The 16,916-nt window shown below is 42.9% G+C and overlaps 2 protein-coding genes across 2 annotated transcripts; one reads left to right on the forward strand and one right to left on the reverse strand.

Annotated features, from left to right (window-relative positions):
- The first annotated feature begins 2,225 nt into the window (after positions 1-2,225).
- On the forward strand, positions 2,226-11,879 carry HSP90B1 (heat shock protein 90 beta family member 1). The gene is made up of 18 exons (XM_068142272.1): positions 2,226-2,357; positions 2,898-2,997; positions 3,641-3,782; positions 3,862-3,978; positions 4,347-4,678; positions 5,464-5,575; positions 6,262-6,378; positions 6,935-7,051; positions 7,692-7,829; positions 7,928-8,005; positions 8,109-8,174; positions 8,425-8,694; positions 8,936-9,181; positions 9,474-9,610; positions 9,998-10,076; positions 10,177-10,332; positions 10,859-10,957; positions 11,608-11,879. Exons 1-18 carry the CDS (start codon positions 2,309-2,311, stop codon positions 11,635-11,637), a joined length of 2,385 nt encoding a protein of 794 aa, XP_067998373.1. The 5' UTR covers positions 2,226-2,308; the 3' UTR covers positions 11,638-11,879.
- A 3,178-nt stretch (positions 11,880-15,057) lies between these two features.
- UQCC6 (ubiquinol-cytochrome c reductase complex assembly factor 6) lies at positions 15,058-16,806 on the reverse strand. Its single transcript, XM_068142278.1, has 2 exons — positions 16,464-16,806; positions 15,058-15,291 (listed from the first exon to the last, which is right to left on the reverse strand). The coding sequence occupies exons 1-2, from the start codon at positions 16,569-16,571 to the stop codon at positions 15,196-15,198; spliced, it is 204 nt and encodes a 67-aa protein (XP_067998379.1). The 5' UTR covers positions 16,572-16,806; the 3' UTR covers positions 15,058-15,195.
- Positions 16,807-16,916: the final 110 nt, after the last annotated feature.

Here is a 16,916-nt window from a genome sequence, read left to right on the forward strand (position 1 = left end):
CTGAAACTCCAAATCATTCAGAAAAGCTTCATGATTTTTTTTTAAATTGGTCTTGATTGAAACTTGGCTTCATTAAGAAGATTCCAAAGGCAACAACTATTTAGTGTAATACAGAGACTTCTTTCCATTTCTATAAACATTAACTAAATGACTTTTTTTGCCTCAGTCTTCAATGATAGGGGCTCTAATCACTCCATCCAAGTTAGAGTCAAGTACAGAAACTGGGAGAATGAAGATCTACCCACTGTAAAAGAAGACCAGCTCTGAGACCATCTAATGAACGTGCAGGTGCACAAGGCCATGAGACCTGATGAGATCCATCCAAAGGTACTGAGGGAACTAGCAGATGAAGTCATAAAGCAACTTTCCATCATATTTGAAAATTCAGGATGGTCTGGTGAAGTTCCCACTGACTGGAAAAGGGGAATCATAACCCCCATTTCAAAAAGGGAGATGAGGAAGACATAGGAAACTCCAGGCTAGACAGTCTCACCTCAGTGCCTGGCAAGACAATGGATCTTATTTGTGCCAAGACTTTTAGCTAGCAATAGGTTAACTTCAGTATTTCTGAAGTCACAAACACAATGAGGTGGGTGTTGGTTTTTTTTTTTTTTTTGCTTGGCTTTGTTATTGTTTTGTATTGAGTATCTCAGATCAATAGCTTTCAAATACATTCCTCTTAAGTACGGAATTCATTAAGTCATCTCTTGCTGTGTTGATTTGTTTGTTTTTCCCAATTTAATGTTGAATACATGTGAGACAAAACAGGTGACTGGTCCATTGAAAGCCTGGGTAGAGCTTTTAAGTAAAGCAATGAGAGGCCATAGGATATTTCAAGTAACATACATAATAAGTAAATATATTTAATCACTTGTAGGCTTTCATGACTTAAAAACATTACACTGTTAACAGCAATATGCTACAGAACTTGCACACCATGTGCTTTGTTTCACAAACTACACTGACATTGAAAATGGACACAAACACCCAATCTCCTGAGCACGAGGCCTGCCTTTTACTGTTCCATAAATACTAGTTGTTTTTCACACTGACTTTCCCTAACAGGGGCACTGCACACACTCCTTCATCCCCTAACACCGTGTAGGGGAAGCTGATGCAGCAGTTGGTACCCCTACTCCATGCAGAGGACCACTAATGAATAAATTACTGTCCTAAGGGTAGGCTAAGGAGTGCTAATAAGCTCACTGGAAGATGGTCACCCTGATGAGCAATGAAAAGCTGGAAAACACGGAGGTCTACAAAGCATCCAACTTGCGTTGCTCTCGGTTAACACTGGCAGTCCCCACAGACGAAGACACGGAGGGGCTGAGCTTAAGCCAGTTAGCAAGCCCCTCTCACGGCCATGTGAGGCCATGCTAGAGGGGAGCAGAGAGCCAAGGCCAGGACAGAAAGCACACCGGTGCAGCGACAGCTCGGGCCCCAAGCGCCCGGCGGAGGGGGAGGTCCCTGGACTGGCGCGCTGCCTCGACCTTCTCCCCCACTGCGGACTCCAACTCCCGGCATGCAGCGCGGCCCAGGGCGCATGAGCTCTCCGCTGACTCCCGTAGCGGCGGGGAAAGGTCCCCGACCAACTGGTGGGCGGCAGGCACCCGTCACCGCCGCACCTCTTCTGCCAGCGGCTGCTGTAGCCCAAGCCTGGCACTGCTCCCGCCGATCGGCCGCATCGTTTATAGGCGCTCTACCGGTAGCTTTTCGCCCCTCTTTTGTACTCAAGGTGCAGCGGCCTGCTACTACCGGAAGCGCCCGTTGCCATAGCAGCCACCTCCCCGGTAAACATCCCGGGTGCCCCCGGAAGCAGTCTGCGGTGGCCTCCCATGTGGAGATTTTCCTTATCGGTCCTGGATGCGGTTGCATCGGCTGCGGCCCACGTGGCCCCGGCGTTAAACATTAACAGCTTTTTCACCAACACAGAACGTGAGGCGATGCCGGTTAAAAGCCTCCGCGGAAACGATTGGCCAAGGGCCCCTCCTCCCGGCCAATCGTCGCCGGCCACGCTCTGTCCGCAGGAAACCGCACATGGAAAGGCACGATTGGCGGCAACAGCTGCAGACCCCTCCCTTCCAGGCATGCCATTGGCTGCATATTTGGCGTGGTACGCTACAATTGGCCAGTGGCGGAGCGTCTGCCCCCACCCCCTGCGCACCGAGTTGATAAGGTGGAGGGGGAGGGCCGCGGCCGCACCAGCGGGCTCAGCAGCAGCGCAGGGGCTGCGGCCGGTGGCGGGTTCGGGAGCGCGGGGAAGGGGTGCTTCAGGCCATTCTCTTCTGCGGCCGCAGCCCACGTCGCCATGAAGTCGATGTGGGTGCTCGCTCTGGCGTGCACACTGCTTCTGGCCGGTGAGGGCCTGCGGGCTTCTAGAAGCTTCGGGCGGGTGGTGGTTGGGGTGGGGAGGGGGAGGTCGGGGTCTCGGTCCCCATCTCGGTCCCGTCCTTTCCTCCTTTTTGCTTGGGTAAGGGGGATGGAATCCAACGAGAAGGGAGGTGGCGCTCTTAGTATCTGTGGGCCGAAGGGACCCCTCACTCTTGCCTGTTTCCGTGCGGGTGTACCGAGGGGAGGGTTAAAGCGGTGCGCGGTCTCCTTCCTGTGTTTTACCCGGACTGCTGCCGGCTCCGCTCTCCAAGGGGCGGGGGGGGAGGGGGGTGGTTCGTCTAACGCAGTTCGTGCGCCGTCGCGGATGAGGGCGGAGAGGGGGGCGGAGGGGGGGAGGTTCGTCTCTTTCTCTAATCTCTGATGTCTCTCCAGCTGGGCTGAACTTTCCTCGGGGTGGCGGGGAGGTGGAGGAATAGAACTGAGCCTAAGACCGTGGGGAGGGGTAAGCCTGGAACTTCGGTGACGTGGGTCAGGCTCAGATCGTTGAATTTCTGGTTTTTGCCCAGTGTCGGTTAGAGCTGATGAGGTGGATGTGGATGGGACTGTGGAAGATGACTTGGGTAAAAGTAGAGAAGGGTCTCGAACAGATGATGAAGTCGTTCAGAGGTGAGTGCCTGGGATTCTGGGTAAGTTCTTCTGAAATGATCAGGCTTTCCTTTGCTTTTGAAGGGTTAGGGATTGCTGTTTGCCTTCAGTAATACACTAAAAGCCTTGGAAAATGGGGGAAACGCCTAGTGAGATGTATTCAGCTGGGAGATACAAAATATTTCTGGAAAAGTCTGATTTACCTGAAATGGGAGTAAGCCCAAAAACTTCGATTCAGAAATATTCAATTTGGTTTTGCTTAATAGCAATGCTTTTTAAAACCCAACCCATTCATAAAGGTTGGCTCTTGCCATGTGGTAAACGGCGGGGGTTTAGTGTCCACAGATGAAATAGCTCTGTGCCTATAAACCATCTCATTTTCTGTGAGTGTATCACATACTGAGGAAGGTTACAATGGATTTAACACACCTGTATCCTTCCCTGAAATTCTTTTCAAGAAAAAGTACTACCTTGCAAGCACTGATACTCACTGAAGTTTCAGATTAAGGTTATGGAGCTACTTGATACTTTAACTTTTGTTCTGGGTCCTTGATAAGGGGTATCTGTATTGTTTTAACTAGACTGTTAGGCTGTTGTTAGATGATAAAATCAGTGATACTCTTTGTGGACAAGACTATTTGACAGGTTTTTATTGTCATAACAGAGAGGAAGAAGCTATCCAACTAGATGGCCTAAATGCATCCCAGATCAAAGAAATCAGAGAAAAATCTGAGAAGTTTGCATTTCAAGCAGAAGTGAACAGAATGATGAAACTTATTATCAATTCTTTATACAAAAACAAAGAGGTTAGTGCCTTTACCAGTAGAACGTGTTAGAGCTGTTTGTGTGTGTTCTGGAGTTCCTGACTGCTGGCTTCTGTTTCAGATTTTCCTGAGGGAACTGATTTCAAATGCTTCGGATGCTTTGGACAAGATACGGTTAATATCCTTAACTGATGAAAATGCTCTTGCTGGTAATGAAGAACTGACGGTCAAAATCAAGGTAAGAAGCATTAGGTACCATCATCTGTGATGGAGGATGGTGGGAGGAATGTAACAAGTTAGGATGTTACTACATTTTTGTGCAATAGTAATGCAGCTACCCACTGGGACCACATTAGGACCCTTGCCATTAGCAATATCAAAGATGAATCTTCTAATGATGGAAAGATATTTACGATTCTGTAAAGAGTAAATTAAGTACTACAATTTTTGCAGGTAGGTCTTCCTCATTTCTGTAGTTACTACAGATAAGATTTATTGAAGCCAGGCATGTTTGAATTCAAATAGCTGCTACTCACCACTTTTCTGTGTCAGTGTATTATATGTTAAGGTTCAAAGTCAAAAATTGCATCTTTTATTTTTTTTCAGTGTGATAAAGAGAAGAATATGCTTCATGTTACAGATACTGGCATTGGCATGACTAAAGAGGAGCTAGTTAAAAACCTGGGTACCATTGCAAAGTCTGGTACCAGTGAATTCTTGAACAAGATGACTGAAATGCAGGATGATAGCCAGTCAACATCGGAGTTAATTGGCCAGTTTGGTGTTGGCTTTTATTCTGCTTTCTTAGTAGCAGACAGAGTTATTGTCACATCAAAACACAACAATGATACTCAACATATTTGGGAGTCAGATTCAAATGAGTTCTCTGTGATTGATGACCCAAGAGGAAACACTTTAGGACGTGGCACAACCATAACGTAAGTGTTTAGTTTCTTGGGATTGAAAAGAAAAGTTGTGCAGGTACACTTTGCTCCTTGGAATATGGATGGCTTCAGCATTGTGACTCATAAGCTGTTTGATTATTGTAATAGAGCTTTCTTCAGTTGAAGAGAAATGCACAAGCTCTTAACTGCATCCAAAATAAATGTGATTCCATTAGATGAAGTAAGAAAAATATGAACATCTCAGCCGTTCAGCAAATAATTCCAGATAGTTCATCTGCCTGCAGGCTTTTAGTTCCTCAATGCAACTGTGGTCTGTCAAAACTTCTACTGGGGCTGTAGAACTTCCTCTTGGAACTGGATGCTGTTTGTAGACCAGTGAGATTGGTCTGATGCAAACCTCAGATGAGAGGTAGCTTTAGAGTCCTAGTTTCCTTGCTTTCCTAAGCAGAAAAATTTATTTGGTCTGGGTTTAGAGTACTTTTGCGAAGGGGGCCCTTGGTATGAAGAAGTTAGTTTCAGTACTATAGTTCCTAGTAAAGCCAGTGAGAGTGCATCAAGGTACTGATAAACACCACTAATTTGAGGTTTTAATTTACTGTTCTAAATACTGTGTTCTACCCTAATTGTTGAAACCAACTACCCCTTCCTTCTCATTGGAGCTGTTGAGTAGGAATTGTACTTTTTAAAAGATACATGGGTCTTGAACTAACAAAAACTTGTGTGAATTTAGATGACTGCAGCAGTAGAAAAATGCATCTTCTGTAAAAGTATTTCACAATACTTGTGCAATACATAATTATTCCTATGTTTCTTCTTAGTCTTGTCTTGAAGGAGGAAGCATCTGATTACCTTGAGCTGGATACTGTTAAAAATCTAGTAAAGAAATACTCTCAATTCATAAACTTCCCAATATATGTGTGGAGCAGCAAGGTAAGTCTGTTTCACTGAACATTACATAGTATGAACTTGGGTTGTGAAAACAGTCTGGCTAAGTCTTTCAGGAAGGATGAAGGCATTCTACAGAACTTCTGCCTGTCTAATGTCTAAAATTCTTCTGTTCCTGACTCTTCTGGCTGGTGTTCTACTAGTACTTGCTCTCCAAAAATTGGTGTGTTTCTGAAGTCAAAAACTTCAAAGGAACTTGATCTTGTTCTGCCTTAACCTAAGGAGAGGGACTCTGCTAATTACTAAGAAAGATTTTTCTTCCACTTGCTGTGTTTGGCAGATGGAAGTTTTAGTAAGCTTTCAAGCAGGGCTGTGATTAGTTGTCCTTCTGAAAACAGGACAGCATCTTCACTTCCAAACCTCTTCCTCTGGTATTTTCTTGGTGTAGCACTAAATGAGAATCATCCATCTCTGATTAGAATTGTGTGTGAAGCTGAGTGTAAAGCTATGGAAAACATGAATTTGAGTATAGTGATCTCCCAGTGTATTGAAGGAAAGCATGTGTCCTGGAAAGTGCAACTGAAAAACTGTAGCTGCTTATAGAGAAATGTTTGTGATGGTAAATAGCACAAGTTAAAACTGGTGTGCTGAATGATGAAGCTGTTTGAGAGAATACTAGAACTAGTAGTAAGCCAAGCAGTCCAAATACTCCCTTTCACTTGTCCCATTAGACAGAGACAGTTGAAGAACCCATTGAAGAAGAGGAAGCAAAGGAGAAAGAAGAAACAGATGATGATGAAGCAGCAGTTGAAGAGGAGGAGGAAGAAAAGAAACCAAAAACTAAGAAGGTAAGCTTTGTCAGACTTGAAGCTTTGCGGCTCATGTCAGATAGTTCAGTTTTTGTAAGTAGTCTTCCAGAGGTGCACTTCAGTAGTGTGTGTGCTTGCAAACAACAATCCTGTTTTAAGTGTAGTTAAGCATCATGTTAGGAAATAAGATTGTAAACAAAACAGGCTTGGTCAAAATCAAACAAATGACCGACAACAACCTTGTGAGGCAGCTGTCCCAGAGCCGATCAGACACTGGAATGAACAGCTTGAAATAGCAGTGGACTTCAGTAATCTGACACTGACTTTTTAGAGTGTACTATGCTGGAAAGCTTTATTCAGGATAGCAGTAGAACAGAAGTGCCTTGTGTTAAATGTATGTAGGGCACACTGAAGCATAGACAAGTTTTGTTCCTGTGTTACACTGATGTGTATGAATATCAAGGCCATTGGATAATATATCTTGTAAATTAGAGCATGTTTGTGACACTTCACTGAGGCTAAGTCATAAAATAGCCTATCTTTAACTGACTTAACCTGAAGAATGAATATTACACTATGGTGTTTACATACCTAGGTTGAAAAGACTGTGTGGGACTGGGAGCTCATGAATGACATAAAACCAATCTGGCAGAGACCATCTAAAGAAGTTGAAGAAGATGAATATAAAGCTTTTTACAAAACCTTTTCCAAGGTAAGCTCTGGGTCAAGCTTGTTCTAAAGCAAGAGATTTGTTGCAGTACCTCTTGCTATGTAAATAAAACTGACAGCTTATAGGATGGGCTATTTCTGGAGAATTAATTTGTTACTCAATAGATGGATCTGCAGAGAGCTTAGGAGGCTCTCAGTCAGGAGTGACAGATTTTTTTTATAGAGAGGAGGTTTTTTTACACAAGTTTTGAGTGGCCTATTTTTTTGAGAAGTATAAATATTGACAGATACTTTTTGTCAAGAAGGGTGGTATTTGTCATGTGTATGAGGGAAGATGCAACTTTAAAACAATGTTGTCTTTGTGTAAATACAGCATAATTTGTTACTTGCGAGCCTCAACTGCTGTGATGATACTGTATTGGTTACTGTACTATCTATAATGTTTTAGCAGTTGGCTGGGGGGGGAAGCAATAACAAAAACTAGTAGGTCTCAAGAAACATTACTTTTAGGAGTAACTTGGCTGAATCTGAAACTTTTTTCTCCATAATAGTTCTAACAAAGCATGGTTATATATTTCAGTTGTAAAACAATTGCATGCACTTAGCAAACTCATCTTATTACTAGAGATTTTACCTCACAAATATTTTGCCCATGTCAATTTAAAAGAACTGTCTTTTCACAGGAACACGATGACCCGATGGCTTACATCCACTTCACCGCTGAAGGGGAAGTAACTTTCAAATCCATCTTATTTGTTCCTAATTCTGCTCCACGTGGCCTGTTTGATGAATATGGTTCCAAAAAAAGTGATTTCATTAAGGTAGGAGAAGTCAAGGCAGTGTGTGGGCATGGATTTTGTATGTTGAGAGAGACAAAACCAAAACACGAGCTAACTGCTCTTCTCTGCTTGTAATTCAGCTGTACGTTCGAAGAGTGTTCATTACTGATGACTTCCATGACATGATGCCCAAGTATCTTAACTTTGTTAAGGGCGTTGTAAGTATTAAGTCTTTGTTGCATTTGATTGTTTGGTGGTGGTTGGGGCTGTTTTTCAGTGTTTGAATACTGTTAGCTATACTTAAGCTTCTTTCTCATTTAGGTGGATTCTGATGATCTTCCTCTGAATGTGTCTCGTGAAACACTTCAGCAGCATAAATTGTTAAAGGTAAGCTAATAGATCTTAAATTCATTTATTGTAAATACATGACAGTAGCAGGATTTAGAGTAACAGCTTAATTTCCCTTTATGTAAGAGTGGGAATCAAAGGACAGGAAAACCACACATTGCTCTTTTCAGACTACCTCTGTTCACTTCAGGTCAGGGATACCAAGTGTCTTGAATCCACTCCTGGCAGTGGAGTTGAGAGTTCTCCGGATGCTTATTGTTACAATTTGGTATTGCTGCTTTTATTTTAGGTGATTAGAAAGAAACTGGTTCGCAAAACTCTTGATATGATCAAGAAAATTGCAGAAGAAAAATACAATGACACATTCTGGAAAGAGTTTGGTACCAATGTGAAGCTTGGAGTTATTGAGGATCATTCCAACCGTACACGTTTGGCTAAACTTCTTCGCTTCCAGTCTTCTCATCATGAAAGTAACCTCACAAGCCTCGACCAGTATGTGGAAAGAATGAAAGAGAAGCAAGACAAGATTTATTTTATGGCAGGTGCCAGCAGAAAGGAGGTATGTGGGTGTGGAAGAAAGAGGGAAAGGGGAAAAAGTATTATGGTTTCTAATTAAAGTAGTACCATAAATATGGTGAACTGTGTATTTGCTGTAAATGAGGACACTCCATACTTCTATTACTGCTGCAGTTCAGTTTTCCTTGTGCCAGTGTCCAGCAAACAATGTCACAGCTTTCAGTAGATGCTGGTAGTATAGTACCAAAGCAATTAATTTGACATCTGATCTCTTGTCATCTTAGGCTGAGTCCTCACCATTTGTTGAACGTCTGCTGAAAAAGGGCTATGAAGTCATCTATCTGACTGAACCTGTAGATGAATACTGTATTCAGGCTCTGCCAGAGTTTGATGGCAAGAGGTTTCAAAATGTAGCAAAAGAAGGAGTTAAGTTTGAAGAAAGTGAAAAGTCTAAGGAGAGTCGGGAAGCCTTGGAAAAGGAATTTGAACCACTCTTAAACTGGATGAAAGACAAAGCTCTAAAAGACAAGGTAAAATGTTATCCTGTACATAATGCTTATTTGTAAATGTTGTACTTGCTATAACACGCCTTGCAGATTCTTTGAGCACGGACTACATGACAGTAGCTTATCTGTCCTTCTATGGATAGATAAGCATGTTGCTTAATAACTTTATTTCAGGAAGATAAGTGAGTTAGGGTGTCATCTTGAGAAAATATCAAAGTGACAGTAAATGTCAATGATTGACTTAACCTTCTATAATCGTGTTACATATGTATGTTAAGCCTGTGAACTAATACTAAGGCCTTTGTTTCCCCTGCAGATTGAAAAAGCTGTGCTGTCTCAACGTTTGACCCAGTCTCCATGTGCTCTTGTGGCTAGTCAGTATGGATGGTCTGGTAATATGGAAAGAATTATGAAGGCTCAAGCCTACCAAACTGGGAAGGATATATCTACAAAGTAAGCTTTCAGTTACGTAGCAGCAGATGCAAAATGTAATTGATGGTCCCTCTTCCAGCTGGTTCAGATAATCCATCACATTTTTAGCTCACAGCCAAGCCACAGTCTCCATTGTTGTCTTACACTTTATTCAAAGCTCAGTATGCAAAAATGCCCAGTGGGCAAGACTCATCAATGGCATTTGCTATCTGCCATTTGGTGGCAAGAGTAGATGGACTGTCTTAATGAGTTGTATGCTTTTTAGAGTTAAAGTAGTATTAAAGGGGAGCGGGGGGGAAACACACTTGGTACTGTGGCAATAATCAGTATTTATGGATTTAAAGATGCAGCTGGGCCCTGTACTTAAAATTTAAGCTCAATAATGCAATATCTTTTTTTTTTTTTCAGTTACTATGCTAGCCAAAAGAAGACATTTGAAATTAACCCCAGGCATCCATTGATTAAAGATATGCTGAGGCGAGTTAAGGTAAACAAATAACAGCACTGAATTACTGACTACTTGGCCGCATACAATCTGGCTAACAGTCTTACTTGATGTTGTTTCTTTTAATGCTCTTCCACTTTAGGAAAATGAAGATGACAAAACAGTTTCTGATCTTGCAGTGGTATTGTTTGAAACTGCAACTTTGAGATCAGGATATATGTTACCAGACACTAAGGAATATGGAGACAGAATAGAAAGGATGCTTCGTTTAAGTTTAAACATTGACCTGGATGCAAAGGTTAGTTTGTCTTCAGCTTGGGGCAAATAATTGACTTAACTGCTACATCTCAAAGCAGATTGGCTTGCATAAAGTGTGTCCAGCTTCCTACACTTAGAAGGGCCACTGAGAGCCCCAGTTAAGTGCCTGGGTGGGAAACTGATGAGTCTGTATTTCATGCTTATGTCTTCCCTTCCACTCTTTTTTTCCCTGTTGCTTAGGGTTGTGCTCTTCCTATGTTTGTCAAGTGTTGACCTTAACTAGTGAGTCTGTGGGAGCAAGATAGGGACCAAAGACATATATGCCCATCTCTTTGGAGAAATTAGTAAGTGGGTGTAAGTAATAAGGGTTCTCATAATGCTGTGCAAGAACTTAGGGTGGGTATCTTGCCAGAGGAGGCATGATACTGTCTATGCTAAACAGATCTTGCTTTCTCCTTCAAGGAGCTTGGGGCAAATGTTACAAAGTGATATTAAATACTACTGTAACCTGTATTTAGTTAGTCTACAACTAGTAAACCAGCAAATGGCTTGTGGCCTTCCTACAGGTGGAGGAGGAACCTGAAGAGCCCGAAGATGAAACTGAGGAGGCAGAGCAGGATGAAGAGGAGGTGGATGCTGATGCTGAAGACAGTGAAACACAGAAGGTAAGATCTCAAGTTTGATTCTCTGTTACTGATACTTAGGTGAAGTTTTGTCTGGTGCCTCTTGGCAAACTTCTTCACCTGGCACTTCATGACACTGGTTTTTAGTGTAAGGTTTTCCAAGTTTCTCTTGGAGGGGGGGGAAAAACTACAGCACAAATGACATTTCAGTCCTCTTCAAACTGTTGTAAAGGAGAAAACACTTAAGACATGTTCAAATCTGGAGCTAAATCAAGCTTCAGAGACTAATGGTGCCCTATGGCAAGAAACAGCAAATTGTCTACAGTAAACTTAGTATCTGTTAGATTTCCACTATTTTGGGGCAATAACATCAAATCAGCAAGCATGTACTTTCAAATGCTTGCACTACAGGCAGCAGCACTACCTCTGAAGAGTTAACCTGTGTGAAGTCAGCTTTCACTTTAGCTTATTTGTGCAGTTTTAATGCCTGCATGGATATACTGAACTCCCAATACTTTTAATAGCAAAGGCTTAATGTGCCATCCTTTGAACAGAAGTTAGACTTTAATACCTCCTTAACACATTCAGTGATTTGGAAAGCATCCCACAGTACTTGGGCTCAGTTCTTAGGTAGCTGTTGTAACCCTTTCTGCTTTTAAAATGTGAGATTGACTCTCTTTTTGTCTCCACAGGAATCCACAGATGTGAAAGATGAACTGTAAACTGCACCCAACTACCGTCCTGCATTGGGGGGGTTAGGAGGGAATGTGAATTAGATTTTTTGGGGTTTTTTTTCCACTGTAAAATGTTGAGGGATGGTATATGGGGCTTAAGGGTAAAGGAGGATTTTTTTTTTTAAGTTCACTTTTCTAAAAACATTCCTCATGAATGTAAATTTGTATTATTTAACTGACTTGGTGTAAGATCTTGTCATGTACAAATAAAATGTTCCCAAACACCGCTAGCTCTAAATTTGTACACAGTGAGCTCATCTTGTGGGCTAGCACAAGGAAACAAAAGATACTACCTTGAGCATTCAGGTCCTTTGTACAACAAGCAGTTTGCAGCCTTCCAGCCTTTCCATATTGGCATAGCCACACAACTGGTTGGTTTATGTTAAAACTGTGCTGTTAGCCAAAGTGTTACCTGCATTGGAGGGCAGTACTGAATGTGCTGGTTGAAGTAAGTATCTACTGCTGTCTTCAGGAAGATGATAGAGGTCATTTAAAAACAGCATTGAAACTTAAGTCATGCCAGCTTGCACTGGACTGTGTAACTTGACTCCACTGTACAGAATAGGCAGTGGTACCTTTTACTAAATATGTGAACAAGAACTACCAGAAGTGGCTTTCTGCCTGTAAGTTTGTACCACCTTCCATGATACTTGGTAACCCTGCCTCTGACTTGTGTGCTGTAGCTGTCCTGTGTTCCACAAGGTGTTTTTTGAAGGTGGAAGCCCTTATGTCTTACTCTAAACTTTTTCAGTCTTACGTCTTTTATGGCAAAGCACTGTAGATACTTGAGTTAAATTAAGCTGAGTATCTTGCAATGTAGACAGGTTGAACTGGATGATCCTCATCAGCTTTGTGTTGTTTGGATGAATTGTATTTTCTCACTAGTGCCTTGACTTTCTACCATCCCTATAAAGGTATTTCAAAGTGTTCAGGCAAACTTTTTTACTTTTTTCTGTAGAAGGAGTACATGAAAATAATGACTTTTCACAGAAGAGTGGTTCTTATTTGTGAAGTTTGAGATTCTGTGATTGAAGCAAAGTAAGTTTTCTAATGGGGTGAGGATGCTAAAAGACCTGAAGAACTCACTTTCTACTTACTTACACTTGAGTTCCTTATTGCCCAAATACTGTTTCCATAAAATAAATAGAAATGCCTTAATCAGTGCACTGTGTCAGGGCTTATACAGAGAGGTTTGCTTTATTGAAGTATGCTGTTTGACACTTCAAGGATGGGGAGCTCAGTTTTGGCTTTTTGAAGGACTTCAGGGGCTTTGGTCATTCTGGAAGTATCTTGGATGCACTGTAAGAGCCTTTTGAGTGGTCTGACCTGTGAGTATAGTTCAGCAGTTAACAGTCTCAGCTGTAGAAGCAGTCCTTTGTTAGTGATGGAATAGGGCAGGTGCACTGTTTTCTTCTTATGACATGGTCATCTTAATGTTCCTAAAATACCACTTCTAGTGCTACACTTCAGAATATATCACCAATATGCACCCCTCTATATCTCTAAATCAGCCTCAGGAGCAAGCATGGCTCAGTCTTATTGCATGATTGCTTCTGCAGCTAACACACCAAAGTGCAGTATTGGAATCACAGGGTTACTTGCTACAGTACTCTAAATTTACTTGTGGACATGAACAACCTTTGCTCTGTTACTTAGCTGAAGTTGTCAATGCCTTGATTTGGTTTAGGAACATATCTCTAATTTGCAAATAATAAAAAGCACGCTTTAAAGTTGTGCTTTGTGCTGCTTCATCTTCCTTAGCTGAGGCTATGTGCAACACAGGCATGGTAGGAGCAGGAGAGGATCTCATCCTTGGCTGCTTTTCCAGATCAGACAGTACTTGCAAAATTGCAATACCAGAGACATACACATGTGGAGAGAAACTACAAACCAATTCCACCTACTGTAAATACATGAAGTGTTGGAGCTGGAAGAGATGTAAAAGTAGCACTTTCAATGGTCTTTTCTGGATCCTTTTGCCTGTTACAAGAGCTCCAGAGATTTTGCCAGCAGGAATCAAGAAGCTTTTTTGTTTCCTTGAGGGATCAGCTGTTGGATGGTGGGTTTCTGAGCTAGTCCTTGAATATTGACTACTTTTCTTGGGCCCCTCTTCCCTCTAGGGCCCTATCCCATGGCACTCTGTCAAGCAGACTCTTGAAGATTAAATCCACTGTCTTGAAATCCAGAGTAGTGAGCTTGCTTTGCACTGTTTTTTTCTCGAGGGTCTCTTCATGATCACTATAGCCAAGGCTGCCCTTCAATTTCCTATCAGTCACCAGCCACTCCTTGTCAGTGAGGACAAGATCCAGCATATCACATTTTCTTGTTCATACCTTTACCACCTTGAGGAAATTTTTGTCCACACATTCCAGGAAACTTTGTAGCAGACACCCACTCTATCACCTTCCCTTAATCTGCACTGATGAACTGTCACTTCTATCCCTAGGTGGAGCTCCATGGACTCCAGGTAGTCTTCGATGCAGAGGGCCACAGCCCACACCACTTCCTGTCTTTCCTAAAGAGCTTATACCATCTACTCCACACTTACCATGGGAGCCATCCCACCATTTCAGTCATGCCAATGACATCATAGCCCTGCAGGCATGCACTGTCTGTACCCTTTAGCTTGTTCCCCATGCTCTGTGCATTGGTGTAGAGGCATTTTGAGTAAGAGCTCCATTGAAACCAGTTTAGTGACTGGAGTACCCTTATCCTGCTCTCCAGGTGCTCTCTTCGCAGCCTGCTGTCCAATGTCAGGCCCAGGGTGCTTATCACTGTCATCAGCTTTGATATGGGATGATGACTCCATTCCCCAAGCTATTCTAGTTTAAAGCTCTTGTCACTAGACTGGAAAGCTTGTGTCCAAAGATGTTCTTCCCCTTCCCTGAAAGATGAATCCTGTCAGCCCCCAGATGAACAGATTTCTGAGTTTTGTGGCTTAGATAGCCAAAGTCCTGCCCATGACACCATTCTCTCAACCATTTATTGATTTTTCCCTATTCTGTCAGCCCTTTCAAACCCCTCCCCCTTAACCAGAATTGATGAGAGGACTACCAGTGCTCCTGCATCCCTCACTGCCACTCATAGTGCCTTGTAGTCCTTCTTAATGTTCTTTAGGTTGTTCACTGTGTCTTTGCTGCCCACATGAAACAGCAACAGCAGTAGATAATAGTCAGTGGAGCATACAAGGTCAGGCAACCTTTCTGTTATTACCCTGATGTGAGCCCCCAGTAAGATGCACACCTCTGTAGCTTGCATGTCAGGATGGTAAATGGATGCCTCTGTGCCACTCATGAATCACCCACTACTATCATTCATCAAACTTGCCAATGTGAGTTTGCATCTTTTCTTCTGAAGGATGCAATTAAGATAAATGTTAAGTTTTGGCACATAACCAAATGGGCTTAACAGCATTCATTGCATGTTTACTTTAAGCACAAAAAAAGTACTAAGGGAGTACAGTAATTCACATCTGGATTCCTGCAGCTGAGACAGTTGAGCAAATATTTTACCAGTTCTACTTCTCACAACGTAAGTAAATTCTGGTCACTGTTGTGAAGTCTGAACTTTGTCTGATCGTGCTTTTAGACCCAACAGTTCCGTTTTCAGCTCTCCAGGCTTAGGAGGTATTTCAGGTATACTCTGTTAAAAATAGAGAAAGACATTGGTGTTGTCACAGAAGAAAAACCAAACTCACAAAACAGTGAAATTAGCATACTCTGTAAGAGACAGTATTACAGCTAAATTGTGATTATACTCCACTCCTTTTTGAGGGGGCTATAATCCTTACACACAAAATATCTTACAAAAAGGCAGTATGTTCATCTTGCCTTATTTCAGAGTAGCAAAACATAATTTGAAAGAGAAAAAAAAAAAAGGTGGGAGTAGGAAAAAACATACAGTTTAAAGGCACAGAACTTTTATGCCATTTAGGAAAGTAAGTTTGGTTAAGATGTCTAGTACTGCTTCAAAGCACCAGCTGAAGTCTCCACATGTTCCTTCTCTTAGTGACAGACAGGAAAATTGCTGCTCCTACCTTTCTGATTTAGACATGAAGTGCTGAAACTGGAGGTGGAATTTAAAGACCACGCCAGATGATGTGACATTTTAAACAATATACCTCCTGAAAAAGTCATGCTAGTTTAAAGAGATGTAGATTGTTCTGTCATTCTGAATAAACAGGCCTATTTGCCTGTAATGAAGCAGATTAACACACATACATTCTTATGTATCAACAACTTAAGCCTTATTGCTTAAATTTTTACATGATAGCTTAAGCATGGTGATTTCTTTAACTTATTCCTGATTGTAACTGGCACGATGTTTTTAAAACCTGTAAGTAAACGAGTGCAGGAGGACATAATGAAGCCTGCAAATCAGGTGGTCTCCAAGAGACGAAATCAACCATTACCATCCCCGGTGGATGGTCTAATTTGAGACTGGTAGTCCCGACTCTCTGTCATTTCTAACAGTCATCGTCATTGCCATTACTGGAGAGAACAAAAGAGCCTGTTTAAATCTCCTATTGCCCTTTCTCACCATTTATGCATGCTTTGTTCAAAAGCCAACTTTTCACCGTAGAAAACCTTTCTGAAGAAGTTGGCAAAGCTTTTTTATTTTCAGTACCACGTCGCCAGTTTGAAGACAGCTCTCCAAAGAAGACCTGGCGACCTGGTCCTTCCTTTAAAGGCTGATCGTGTTTGCAGTCTGACCACAGACTTCACAAGAGCTTTACAACAAAACACCCTCCGTCTCCCAGACACGCTACCAAGCCCCGTAACGCAAACAGAGACCGAAACCGCCCCAGCACTTACAAGGTCAGGCCTGTAGTACCTGTGCACGACCTCAGCGCCGGCAAACATAGCCAGCATGCTGGCCGCCAGCGTCTTCAAGTAGGTGGGCCAAGGGACGCCGGCAGGCATGGTGCGAAGAGGGCCGGGACCGCAGTGTCCGCTACCCCTCCTCACACAGAGGGCCGCATGAGGAAACTTGGAGACGAGAAAACCGGGAACAGACCACGGCCCGGCGCCCACTCACTCCCCCCCATAGCGTTAACGCGCCGGACGTGCGTCACTGCCTCCGCCTGCAGTGCGGCCGCAGCACGGCAGCGTGGGCGCCGAGGCCCAGCCCCGCGGAGTACTCCGCTACGGGTGACACGGTACAAATAGTGGCCTAGACCTTGAAAGCTTCAAGCCACAGTGGGGCTGACTGCGCGGCAGAAGACAGCCCCAGAGAGCACAGCCGAGCGCCCCCACCTCCTCTCACTG

Source organism: Melanerpes formicivorus, unplaced genomic scaffold (assembly GCF_026170545.1).
Source record: "Melanerpes formicivorus ecotype bairdi unplaced genomic scaffold, bMelFor1.0.p_v2 SCAF_8, whole genome shotgun sequence".
Classification (NCBI taxonomy): Eukaryota; Metazoa; Chordata; class Aves; order Piciformes; family Picidae; genus Melanerpes; species Melanerpes formicivorus.